Below are 12308 nucleotides of genomic sequence, written 5' to 3'. Positions count from 1 at the left end.
ACATGACACACAAAAACCGTATTGTAAACTATTGCCAAATACATAAAATTATGATATCAAAAAACTCTTTAGCAGTTTTTTTTTAAATTAATTTGTAATCTTGTGACACTATAATTATAATGTGACTTCTATAATTTATTTTAAAAAAATATATTTTATTTTGAAAATAATAAATAAGATAGATATTTTAATTTTAATTTTAACACTCGGTAATTGTAAATTCATATATACTCGTAGTAAGTCTCTAAGACAATTTTTTAAACTCAGTGCCTTTTGATGGAGTTGTTTTGTTTTTATACTATCCGATTGAAATGAATCTTTTTTGGGCATTCACCTGTTAAGCTTGAACTCCCTGTGACTGTGACTACCTGTGTTGGTAACTATTGGTAACTCAAAAGATCTACATCATTCAATATATCGATATTTGAAAAAAAAAGTGAAAGTTTGATATCTGCAGAACAAAGGCACGAAGGATTTTAACAAATAATATACGTACAGTAGAAAAGTACATACCTTTGGCAATCTTCAACATAATTTGGCTTTCTAATAAAATGTATAAGTACTTGTAAATATTTTGTTTTCGTATGATCTCTGCCTTGCTGAGCAGAAAACGACCAAATTTGGTTGATAAAAATGTATCGAAATACAAAGAATATTTATGCATTTTTGTATCAATTGGAATGTCTACTATTTATTCTTATCAGTACACATTTTTTGGCTTATTTCTAACCAAACGCTTTTGTTCCGCTAAATTTATCTTCCAACGCACTGTGTCACGTCCGGGGTTTTCTTCCTAGGTGTTTGTCAAACTTCTAATTACGCAACTTTTGTCCCATTTAACCGAATTCGTATCTCTTCCAGTTTCTGAGATGCCATTGTTGAGCATCGAAATTGTCACCACCCTATATAGTATGTAATTGGCTTTATTTTCAATAAAATAAATATAAGCCAAGTAACGTGGTCGAGAGCTTAAAAATGTATGTTGACAGTTGGTTTTCAAAACATGTGTATTTACACTTCCGTGTAGAGCAGTGCCTCGCGATTCCAAAATTATTAATCTTCTTATTGACCTCCCTAACCATAGACTTAAAATAAAATATAGACTACACTATTTACATCTCAACGCGGACAAACAACCTTTTTTGTACACATGTTTACTTCTGGGTACAGTCGACCGAGCCTTCCTCATCCAGCCTATGTTGTCACGTCTTTAATATTATCAATATTTTTTTTCTTGTTATACACATATATTGAGATATTAATACTACAGTTTAATAAAGTAGGTTTTAATATTCCAGAGATGTATTAAATAGTCCTTATACTACTAAATTATAAGTCGGATACTGTTTAAAAAGGATAAGTTCTTTACAATATGACAACACCGATTAGAGGCGAGGGAGCCTATTCATTCATTTATTACCTTGTAGTACGTGTCGCACGTGTGCGGTAAAGCTTTGTTGCCGCTATCTCCCCGGCTGTATTAACGCATTTTCTTAGCTTGTAGTGCTTAAGTGTTTATTTTATTGACTTTTTCTGTTCAAGAACTATAAAATATGGTTCGCCAGTGCCAAATTTGCAAGAAATTTGACTTAAATAATCCATTTAAGTCTTGAAACGACTTTTGACCGGTAGGCAACTCTCAATTTACCCATTGGGAGTCAGTGGCGTTGTTGTAGAAAGGCGCTTATTTAGATAATATTTTAGTAAAATGTAAAATCTGAATTTTTTCTCTTACATTACATTATTTACTTACTTACATTGTAACAAAATCATAATTATAACCCTGTTAATAATTAATAATGTTTTTATTGAAAATATATTCCGGTTTATTCTAAAATTATCTTCAGAATCTAAAATAACATACAAGAATTTTAAAATGATATTACATTATGAAACAATATTTTTTAATATACCGGGTCGTCTCAAAAGTGGCTTAACCCTATAACTTTTTTTATTTTTTCAGATAAAAAAACAGATTTGTATGTTAGTAGCTATATGACATAAATTAGGATTTATTGACGTATTCAATTGTTTTTGGTCTCTTCCTGTTTCACCGAAATGATTACATCTTTTGATTTTTAAAGGCACCCTCGGTATATTGCTACTTTATTCGATAAAAAATGACACTCTGAATAGAATGACATATCATATGTCAACTTTTGACATTGTCGCTTAAAAACATATCCTATTTTAAATTTCAATCCACTAAGTTTTAATCAAGGAGCCTTGGAAAAATAGTTTTCATCGTCTAATAGGTTTCGTGTCTTGTATAGGCCGGTTAAAAGATGTACAAATCGTATTTTTAATCATACATATGTCAATTTTTTCAAATGGAACAAGGGTGACTCATTAGCATATTTGGAAAAAGCATTTTTTTATGAATATATTGATACCACACACTTGGTATTTCGAGTCAAATTGTCGTTATGAACCGCGTGTTACAATTACAATTAAATCATATGCGAAAATGTCAAAAGTTGACATATGATATGTCATTCTATTCAGAGTGTCATTTTCTATCGAATAAAGTAGAAATATACCGAGGGTGCCGTTTAAAAATTAAAAGTTATAGTCATTTCCGGTGAAACAGTAAGTGACCAAAAACAATTGAATGCGTCAATCAATCCTAATTTATTTCATATACTAACATACTAAATCTTGTTTTTTTATTTGAAAATATAAAAAAAATATGGGGGATGAGCCACTTTTGAGACGCACCCGGTATAATAAAGACAGTACCGAGTTAAATAAATGTAGTTTTTCTTTTATCCACTTCCTATCACCTTCCTTGCTTTAATGGAACAGATTTATGTTTTCTCTAATTTACATAATAAGACATCACGTAACCAGAAAAAAAATTACAACAATCATATTTTTTTTCTCTCCCTGTCGCCGATTCTATTATATCTGTGGAATAGATCCTGTTTTGATTAATATTAGGGGTTGTAAATGTTTGACTAAAATTAATAATTTATTATTAATTTCAAAAATTACCTAATTTCGATTATAAAATTTCTTCTATAACGTGTATTTTATTATTTTTATCCTTTTTGGACTCTAAATTGTTTTTTCTAAACTTTTATTTAAAAAACCTGTCCTAAATCTTAATAAAATATAAAAAAGTTTAAATACGATATATTTTTAATTTAATTATAGCTTCATTAAAATAAAAAAATTACCCGGCTATGATATGGAGAGTTCAGGTGTACTTGAGAAACGAAAGACAGTGTTGTGTTTCTCGGCAGAGTCGTCAGGGAACGACCGTTACGACAGAGACAACCTATCTATCGCTCGTGTCTCACTCGTTATAACCTAAAACAATAACACAACAATAACAAGACAGTGTCTGACCGCATGTTCCAGCTATTTATGAATGAGATGCTCAGTCTATATTTTATTTTAAGTCTATGTCCCTAACAGTGGTATTATAGTCTATCCCACGAGAAGTTATGACAATGACAGATGACAATTGTCTCATTTTAATTCAAATATGATATTGTGTTTTCTGTCATTTTTTGGATGTCGTTTATCGAAATTAATCCATCTCTGGTTTCAAATCGTATAAGTCCCAACGGTTGTACCGACTCAACTTTTGTCTCTTTTTAATACATTTGATTTGTCATTAAGCTGTCTACATCACTGTCTTATACAGTTTCGATGTCCAGATCGGTATATTTCAATAAGATAGAATATATGAGATAAAAAATACTTACGACGGACAGAGTGAGAGAATTTTTGGAGGCAAATTTAAAGGTACTCTTTGCCCATATAAATGCATGGCTGACACTACACCAATTATAAGACAAAGATAGCTATAATGTCCTGGGTATATACCATTATGAAGGTTATTCTGAAACAGAAAAGAAAATAGTTTATAAAAATGATAATATAAACAGCAAAAAACATCTGTAAATTAATATAGTGGGAGTCTGTTGATTGTCTGAAATCCGTAAAGAAAAAAGACATTAAAAAAATTGGTCAGTCTAATATACATATACAGGGTGGTCCGAACTGTATTCCGGAAACTTCGGCGGCATATTCTGTAGATAAAAATAAGTAAAAAAGTTCGTATAAATGTATGTTCTAAAATGCTTAGTTTCGGAGATACAGGGTGTAGAAGCTTAATCTTTATTTCGATTTTTTCCAAATAATTTCTGAAGTAACGTCAATATTTGGATTAAAATTGGTATCTGGTAGTTTTTTGACACGGGAAATTTGATCTTGATGTCATTATGACTCCTATTTCTAGAGGGCGCAACCTACATGTGTTTTAACTGTTTTGAAGAGTAATAACTTTTTGTCCGTACCTGTATAGAATTACTAAATAAAAAAATATACATTTTCGTAATTTTTTACGTAAAAAATGTCTCTTGGTAAAAATCGTTAAGAGCAACCTTTCTCGAGATATTTAGAAGGGAACTAGTCAATACATGTCATTATTGACAAAAAATAAACGTTTAGTAGATAGTTATTTGACTGAAATGATAATTTTAGGAAATTTTTATTTTTTTAAATTAATCATAAAATTTTCTTCGAAAAAATGATGATTGATGATGATTTGGCACCAAACCAAACATTTCTAATTTATGATTTCAGTCTATTAACTATTTAGTCAGCATGTTTAATTTATGCCAATGATGACAGGTATTGATAATTTCGATTTCAAATATCTCGAGAAGTAATACTCGTAGCGATTTTTATTAAGAGACCTTTTTTACTTTAAAAACGTCGAAAATGTATATTTTCTTACTTAGTGGTGTTATACAGGTACGGACGAAAAGTTATGACTCTTCAAACCAATTAAATATATGTAGATGGCGCCCTCTGCAAGTAGTGATCATATTGACATCAAAATCAAATTTCTCATATCAAAAAACTCCCAGATACCAAATTTCATCCAAATATTAACGTTATTTCAGAAATTATTTGGAAAAAATCGAAATAAAAATTAAACTTCCACACCCTGTATCTCCGAAACTAAGCATTTTAGGACATACATTTATAAGAACTTTTTTACTTATTTTTATCTGCAGAATATGCTGCCGAAGTTTCCGGAATACAATTCGGACCACCCTGTATAAGCCAACAAATTTACAAACTATGCTTGAGACTTGACACAATTTCTTAGTTTCTGAGAATTATGTTAAACTATGTGAGCTCAAACACAATGAACACACTATACCGTAGAAATTGTGAGGCATTGGGTAAGGTAGGGTTGCCAACCGTCCTCTATTCCAGAGGACAATCCTCTTTTTGATCTCACTGTCCTCTTTCCTCTCATGCATTGACAAAGTCCTCTTTTTGCGTACCAAACTCAAAATCTAAAAAATATTCGTCTATCGCCGCAATGCTTTAAAAAATTGTTAATCTGTGTCTTTCGCTACTCCCACTCGATTGTACAGAAAAGAATATGAAGAAATATTTATGTATAAGAAATATTCGTGGAAGCGATAAACATGTTTAACTATTTTATGTTTATTTACTGTTAGCTTATGTTTTGAGAAAAAAAGTTTTGTTGAAAATGGTTTGTTTTATTTTATCAAGTTTTGAGTATAAAATTTTTAAGAAAGTAAGAAAGACCATCAATCGCATACCGCTCACATAACTTTTTGGTAAATACTAGACATTTGGGCGAGGGTTCAAAAATTGTTTCGCCGCTTTTTTTACCCTCTCGTCCTTTATTTTTTATTTTAAAAGTTGGCAACCCTAGGGTAAGGTATGGGATTGTTCTCTGAGGAAATTCAGAAACTGGCAAAATATTTGTACTACCGAAAAGAATTTATTGTTAGTTTTTGAATTCATTATTACTTATAACACTTTATTAAGATACTAGCGTGTACCAGCGACTTCGTTCGCGTCGAATTAATCATTTGTAATGGTGATGATAAAGCAAAGCAAGAATTTCCATTAACATACAAACTGGATAAAATTTTCTCACATTTATGTCAGCATGAGAAAAAACAATATGGTGATATTATATATATAACTTGGGATTTGAGGGGTAGTTTCATCTCGTTGGAATTTAACTTTCGAAAAATCCTTTTGCCAAAAATAAGTTTTTTACGTCAAGCAGTTTAAGCAGAATCGTGGTTAAGAAATTACCCAACTTTTTGGAACACCCTGTATTATTTTTTAAAAAAATTCAAAATATGTAAAAAAACCCAATAAAGTATGCTTGTCCAAGCGTTTTCCCGAAAGACTAACCGTTTTTTAAATAACAAATATTGTAATATTTGAGGAGCGTTTTCACCCTCTTTGGAATTTGAGATTCGAGAAACCCCTCCTTATCGAACCTCTACACCCCACAGTCAATCCGTTTGCCAAAAATCAGCTTTAAACGTCAAGCAGTTTAAGCAGAATCGTGATTACTCAATGGTTATATTTTATGAAACACCCTGTATAAATTTATAAAAAGTCTTAAAATATGTAAAACAACAAAATAAAATATACGTGTTTAAGAGTTTTTCCGAAAAACTCACCGGTTTTTAAATAAAAAATATTTTAATATTTGAGGGATAGTTTCACCCCCTTAGAATTCGAGTTTCGAAAAATCCCTTCTTATCGAACCTCTACACCCTAAAGTCAATCTGTTTTTCAAAAATCAGCTTTTTACGTCAAGCGCTTTAAGCAGGATCGTGATTAATCAATGACCAGATTTTTCGAAACACCCTGTAGGTATACATTTTTAAAAAATCTTAAAATATGTAAAAAAACAAAACAAAATATACGTGTTTAAGCGTTTTTTCGGAAACTTGACGGTTTTTTAAATAAAAAATATTGTAATATTTGAGGGGTGGTTTCACCCCCTTGGAACTGGAATTCCAAAAAATCTCTTCTTATCGAACCTCTACACCCTAGAATCAACCTGTATGCCAAAATTGAGCTTCTTACGTTGAGTGGTTTGAACAGGCTCGTGATTAATCTGTATGTTAGGATTTTGTCAGATTGTGTCAGCACTTAAGGATTTTATATATTAGTATAGATATAGATAAAGAAACTTCAGAACAAAAAAGGCTGCCGAGGACATTTTAAATCCTTCGAAGTTTTATCAAACATAAATAATATCTGTTTCAATTAGGAAAAAAATTATTAGTATGAACCAAGATCAACTAATGCAAAATACCCCTTCTCATTGTTTCACTGTACCAAAAAGAAATACAGTTTACATGTGTGTAAAGTTTTAAAATCGTCTTCCTGAAGACATATCTTTAAAAAAAAATTTGGAAAATTGTTGTCTTTTAAATCAATGAATTCCTAATAGAAAAAAAAACATTTCTGCATAAATAATATTGCAATATGTCTTTATAAAAATATATGTACTTGTAATTTGATTGTATACAGGGTTTTTCAAAAAAAACATGTGCCATCTCTTGTGGGCAGATTCCTCTCGTAAAAATAAGATGTATTTTTCTTATCAACATGAGTCTGATTCTGCTTTGTTTCGTAGCTACGGGGGGTTAAACTGTCTTTTTTGTTTAAAGTGGTAAAAAATCTTTTTTCAATTTATTATAATTTTCTTCAATGTGCTTTTAGCGAATCGAATGAAATTTTTGTGCGACATATTTTAATGCAAAAAAATGTCGACCTATTCATTTTACATACATTTTAATTTTCGACTTTAATATCCTGTAGCTACAAAACAAAGCAGAATCGACTCATGTTGAAATATGAAAAATAAATCTTATTTTTACACGAGGAATCTCTCCACGAGAGATAGCACATGTTTTTTGAAACACCCTGTATATTTGGATCGATTTTGAAATAATAGTATATTATTCAACGAGCATATAATGGTGGCTAATATTCACGCGGATGAAGTTTAATGGTTAGTCATTAATCATAAATCATCCAAGTGAATAACAGCCATTATATGCGAGTAGAATACTATACTTTATCCAGGACTATCAAAAAATTTAGATAATATTAATATAAGTTTTTATTTTTAATGTTAAAAAAATATTGAACGAGTATAACGAGTAAGTAACATGGAAACAAAAAATTTTCTTTAACTAGGTAGCTAACTAATTTAGCTTTAACTAATTAAAACAAAAATTATTTATTTATATTAATGATAATGTTTGTGTTCACATAATACGACGAGTTTGGATCGAGATATCCGTGGAAGCGGCGAATAATGAAACCATTATTCACTAGTGAATAATGAATATTATATATTATTATTTCATAACCTCCTGTATAATAATCAAATTATAGACGAGTCGTGGATAAATAGTATTATTGTTATTATCGCAAACTCAATTCCTCCAGAAAAAAAAACAAATGTATTCAAAAATGTATTCAATATTTCGCCTAGATCCATGTCTATTATATGTGTAAGTAAATAATCCATGCTCAACGATACTTTGAAATATTCCGTTAATCTGTATAGTAGGTCATCAGCGTATAATACACTATTGTCATAGCTATTGTATACAATTATTCAAGTTCGCGAGGTGCAAAATGCTATTTGGAACGAAGTTTCACAATAAAAGTAACAAATTCCACATGTCGTAGAATTATGTCATTACTCTTCTATTTCTTATTGGTTTATATTTTAATAAACCCTTGATATTTTAAAACTATCTCGTTAACTATAGGAACTAATTTCAATAAATCGTAAAAATTTCAAAATAACTCAATCCAAAACCATATATAGAAAACTAAATAAACCAGTCGGTACAAAATTCCATTTAATTAAATTATAATTAACGACGATGGATCTGTAATTACGCGAGTTAAGCCTGGTCGCGTTCAGAGAACATAGCAGATAACTACCGCTGAGAATTTTGCTCAACAGCTGACCGTTGTTGTATTTGTGTATCAGAATAAACCGTTCAGGGAGGTCGCGTTCTCAGCTACTCAGCTGCTGATCATCCCCGAACGTAGTCAATGTTAAAAGGGGTCCTATACACAACGATTTTATCTGCATGCCAAATCGCACAGTTCAGATCTTAAGATCAAATCGCTAGCGATCTTTTCACACTACACGTTGAAATTTTATAAAAGATCATTTCTTCTAGGTAGGGTTGGGTAGGTAGAAAGTTTTATATATTCTACCGTATTTTCTACACCAACTAATTTTCTACATTTTTTACATGTCCAGACGAAATAAACTAATAAAGATATCTCTAATTGTTATTTATTATTATTTACCAAATGGTAAACATATATATATACATAATATTACATATATATAGTATGTCAAAAAAAGCTTAACTATTAACTTCCAATCTATTTTAAATTGATATACAGGGTGGTCCGAACTGTATTCCGGAAACTTCGGCAGCATATTCTGCAGATTAAAATAAGTAAAAAAGTCAGTATAAATGTATGTCCTAAAATGCTTATTTTCGGAGATACAGGGTGTAGAAGTTTTATTTTTATTTCGATTTTTTCCAAATAATTTATGAAGTAACATTAATATTTGGATGAAAATTGGTGTCTGGGAGTTTTTTGACATGAGAAATTTGATTTTCATGTCAATATGATTCCTACTTGTAGAGGGCGCTACCTATATATGTTTTAACTGGTTTGAAGAGTAATAACTTTTCGTCCATACCTGTTTAAACTATTGAGTAAAAAAATATACATTTACAACTTTTTTTACATAAAAAAGGTCTCTTGGTAAAAATCGCTACGAGTAATGGTTCTCGAAATATTTGGAATTGAAATTATCAATACCTGTCATCATTGACATAAATTAAACATGTTGACCATAGATAAAAGAAAATAATCTTCTATATGTTGACTAAATAGTTATTAGACTGAAACCATAAATTTGATTTTTTTTGTGACAAAGTTCAACAGAAACTGTTTTATCATTTTTTCGCAGAAAAATTTTTGATTAACTTAAAAAAATAAAAATTTATTATTTCAGTCAAATAACTATATAAACGTGTGCTTATTTTTTGTCAATAATGACATGCATTGACTATTTCCATTCTAAATATCTTGAGAACGGTTGCTCGCAGCGATTTTTACCAAGAGACATTTTTTACGTAAAAAGTCATGAAAATGTATATTTTTTAGTCAGTAGTTTTATACAGGTACGGACGAAAAGTTATTGCTTTTCAAAACAGTTAAAACGCATGTAAGTGGCGCCCAACAACGAAAACTTAAAAAAAACAAGACTTCTGTACTGTCTTCAGATTAAACAGAAAAAAACATTCTATAGTATATAATAGTAGATCGATTATAGAGATAGCGCGCGAATATATTACAGTTTCAACCAATGACTAAAGAATCCAAGGACAAATAACACCTGAGAGCAAATTGTGCCGATGTCACCAAACAGTGCCGTGGCACATATTTTTCTTAACCTAACTGTTTGAAGCAATATTTATATTTTTTGATAATTGTTTTGACTATACGCCTATGGTGTATCATACTAATTCATTACGACCAAAACGTACTAAAATGTTAACAAAAGGTACAAAACTAGTTACGACGTATAGCACATATCAAATACATATAGATGTTAATTGAAATTGAAGAATAATTATCGAACTAAAATTGTCGCTGGTGACCAAATGATTACTCATTGTTTGCCATCAAAACAATTGCCTCTAAGGTCACACAATTGCCTCAAACTATTAAAAATCGGTAAAATTGTCGCTGGTGACCAAATGATGACTCACTGTTTGCCATCAAAACAATTGCCTCTAAGGTCACAAATTCTGCTGCAGCCCGTATATGGGCGTTACATGTCCTTATAATTCTTTAGTCATTAGTTTCAACACTTGTAGAATTTTAAAAAAAATAGAAAAGAAGAAACATATTACTACTAATGAAACTGAGAAACATATACTCTACATTTTCTACGCACTTTCCTACATACACGTAGAAAGTCACAACCCAACCCTGCTTCTAGGTCTATAGTTTAGTACAGTTCCCGCCAAATCTGTAGTCCGTACAGTTAAAAATATTCACTACACGTTCAGATTAGGACTGAATTGAAGAACTGTACAGTTCAAATCTCTCAGATATGGTTACGTGTAGGGCCCTTTTAGACTCACATCGCGAAGTCGCGGAATGGTATAAACAGCGATGCCAACCCTACCGATTTATCGGGGTAGATCTATGGATTTTAAAACTAATCTGCCGATATACCTATTTTCTGCGATAGCTACCGATTTTTTAATAATAAAGAAAAAATGTTGATATCGATTAATTTTTTAATGCACATTATTTGAAACATGAATTTCATCATATTTGTGCTTTATTTGGTAAACGAGCAGCAAACGTTTGTGAACCCCGTAAAATGATAGGACCCACATTCGTTTTCTCTAAAATTCATAGCTGTTCATGGCATGGGCCTGAAGCCAGCTTTAAGCCGGAGTCTCATGCATCCGAAATCCGATGGTACGACATCCGAAATTTGAAGTTATCCTGTGAACTAAAAAACCTGTCACATACATCAAGACTGTTATTTCCTATCAACAGTATCAACATTATTACCAGGGCCATGTAAGTGAAATATTAAAAATGGTTCCAGCAAAAGTTTCCCAATTATGACGGATGATGGCGCTGATCGTCAAAATTTTTGGACAGGGATTTTGCTTACCGACAATACGACGTGAGCTACGACCGGACCAGGACCAATCAGAATGATCAGTCTTTCTTGGACATTTGCCGCGGAAGTGTGTGTTAATTTCTGTTGTGATAAGTGTGGTTGTGTTTGCACTGTTTGCAGTTTGATTTTTCGGTTTTGATATTATGTTAAAATTAATTTTGAAGTATTGTATCACCTGTTTTTATGTAATAGTACTTTTTTTAGTTCTATGATCTGATATGTTATGATTTGTTAATGTTTGTTTAACAATGTTATACCAAAGATGTTATACTTAATATACTTATCAATTTGCATAGCCTAACTTTTTTATCAATAAACTTTGTAGATTTTCAGATTATTTAATTCCTTTTGTTTCCGTTTGTAATTTTATTTTTAAGACATATTATGTGATTGTTTCACATAATATGTTTTAAAAATAAAATTGCAAATAGCGAATAAAAATAATTAAAATAAAAAAGTGTATTTTACAATTCCCCCGGCCCTGCACCCCTTTGGCTAACCTATAATGTCAGCTATGTCGAGAGATGGCGTTACGAAAATGGAACCGATTTATTACAAGGAACTTGGGCTTCTTTTCGTTAGTATATTCTGTGATTATTACATGTGTTATTGGAGAAACTAACTTCCTCGCCAAATATCCCGAAATTGCCCACTTCCCACTAAACTTGTTTTTAAAAACCAATGTTTTCAATAAAAGTGAGGTTAAAAAACACACGGCATCGTACAAAAGTTAAAC

The 12308-nt window shown here is 30.9% G+C and overlaps 1 protein-coding gene across 3 annotated transcripts in view; it reads right to left on the bottom strand.

Moving 5' to 3' along the window:
* LOC115890070 (carnitine O-palmitoyltransferase 1, liver isoform) overlaps window positions 1-12308 on the bottom strand; it is a 53712-nt gene that overhangs the window by 19352 nt on the left and 22052 nt on the right. For all 3 annotated transcript variants that reach the window (XM_030910198.1, XM_030910216.1, XM_030910207.1), the window contains exon 3: window positions 3714-3850. In XM_030910198.1, coding sequence (XP_030766058.1) covers window positions 3714-3850 — 137 coding nt within the window. The remainder of the gene's footprint in view (window positions 1-3713; window positions 3851-12308) is intronic.

This window comes from Sitophilus oryzae, unplaced genomic scaffold, assembly GCF_002938485.1.
Source record: "Sitophilus oryzae breed Bouriz unplaced genomic scaffold, Soryzae_2.0 scaffold_1177_pilon_pilon, whole genome shotgun sequence".
In the NCBI taxonomy this organism is placed as follows: Eukaryota; Metazoa; Arthropoda; class Insecta; order Coleoptera; family Curculionidae; genus Sitophilus; species Sitophilus oryzae.
Note: the sequence above shows the minus strand (reverse complement) of the source record. Positions and strands in the feature narration are given on the sequence as shown.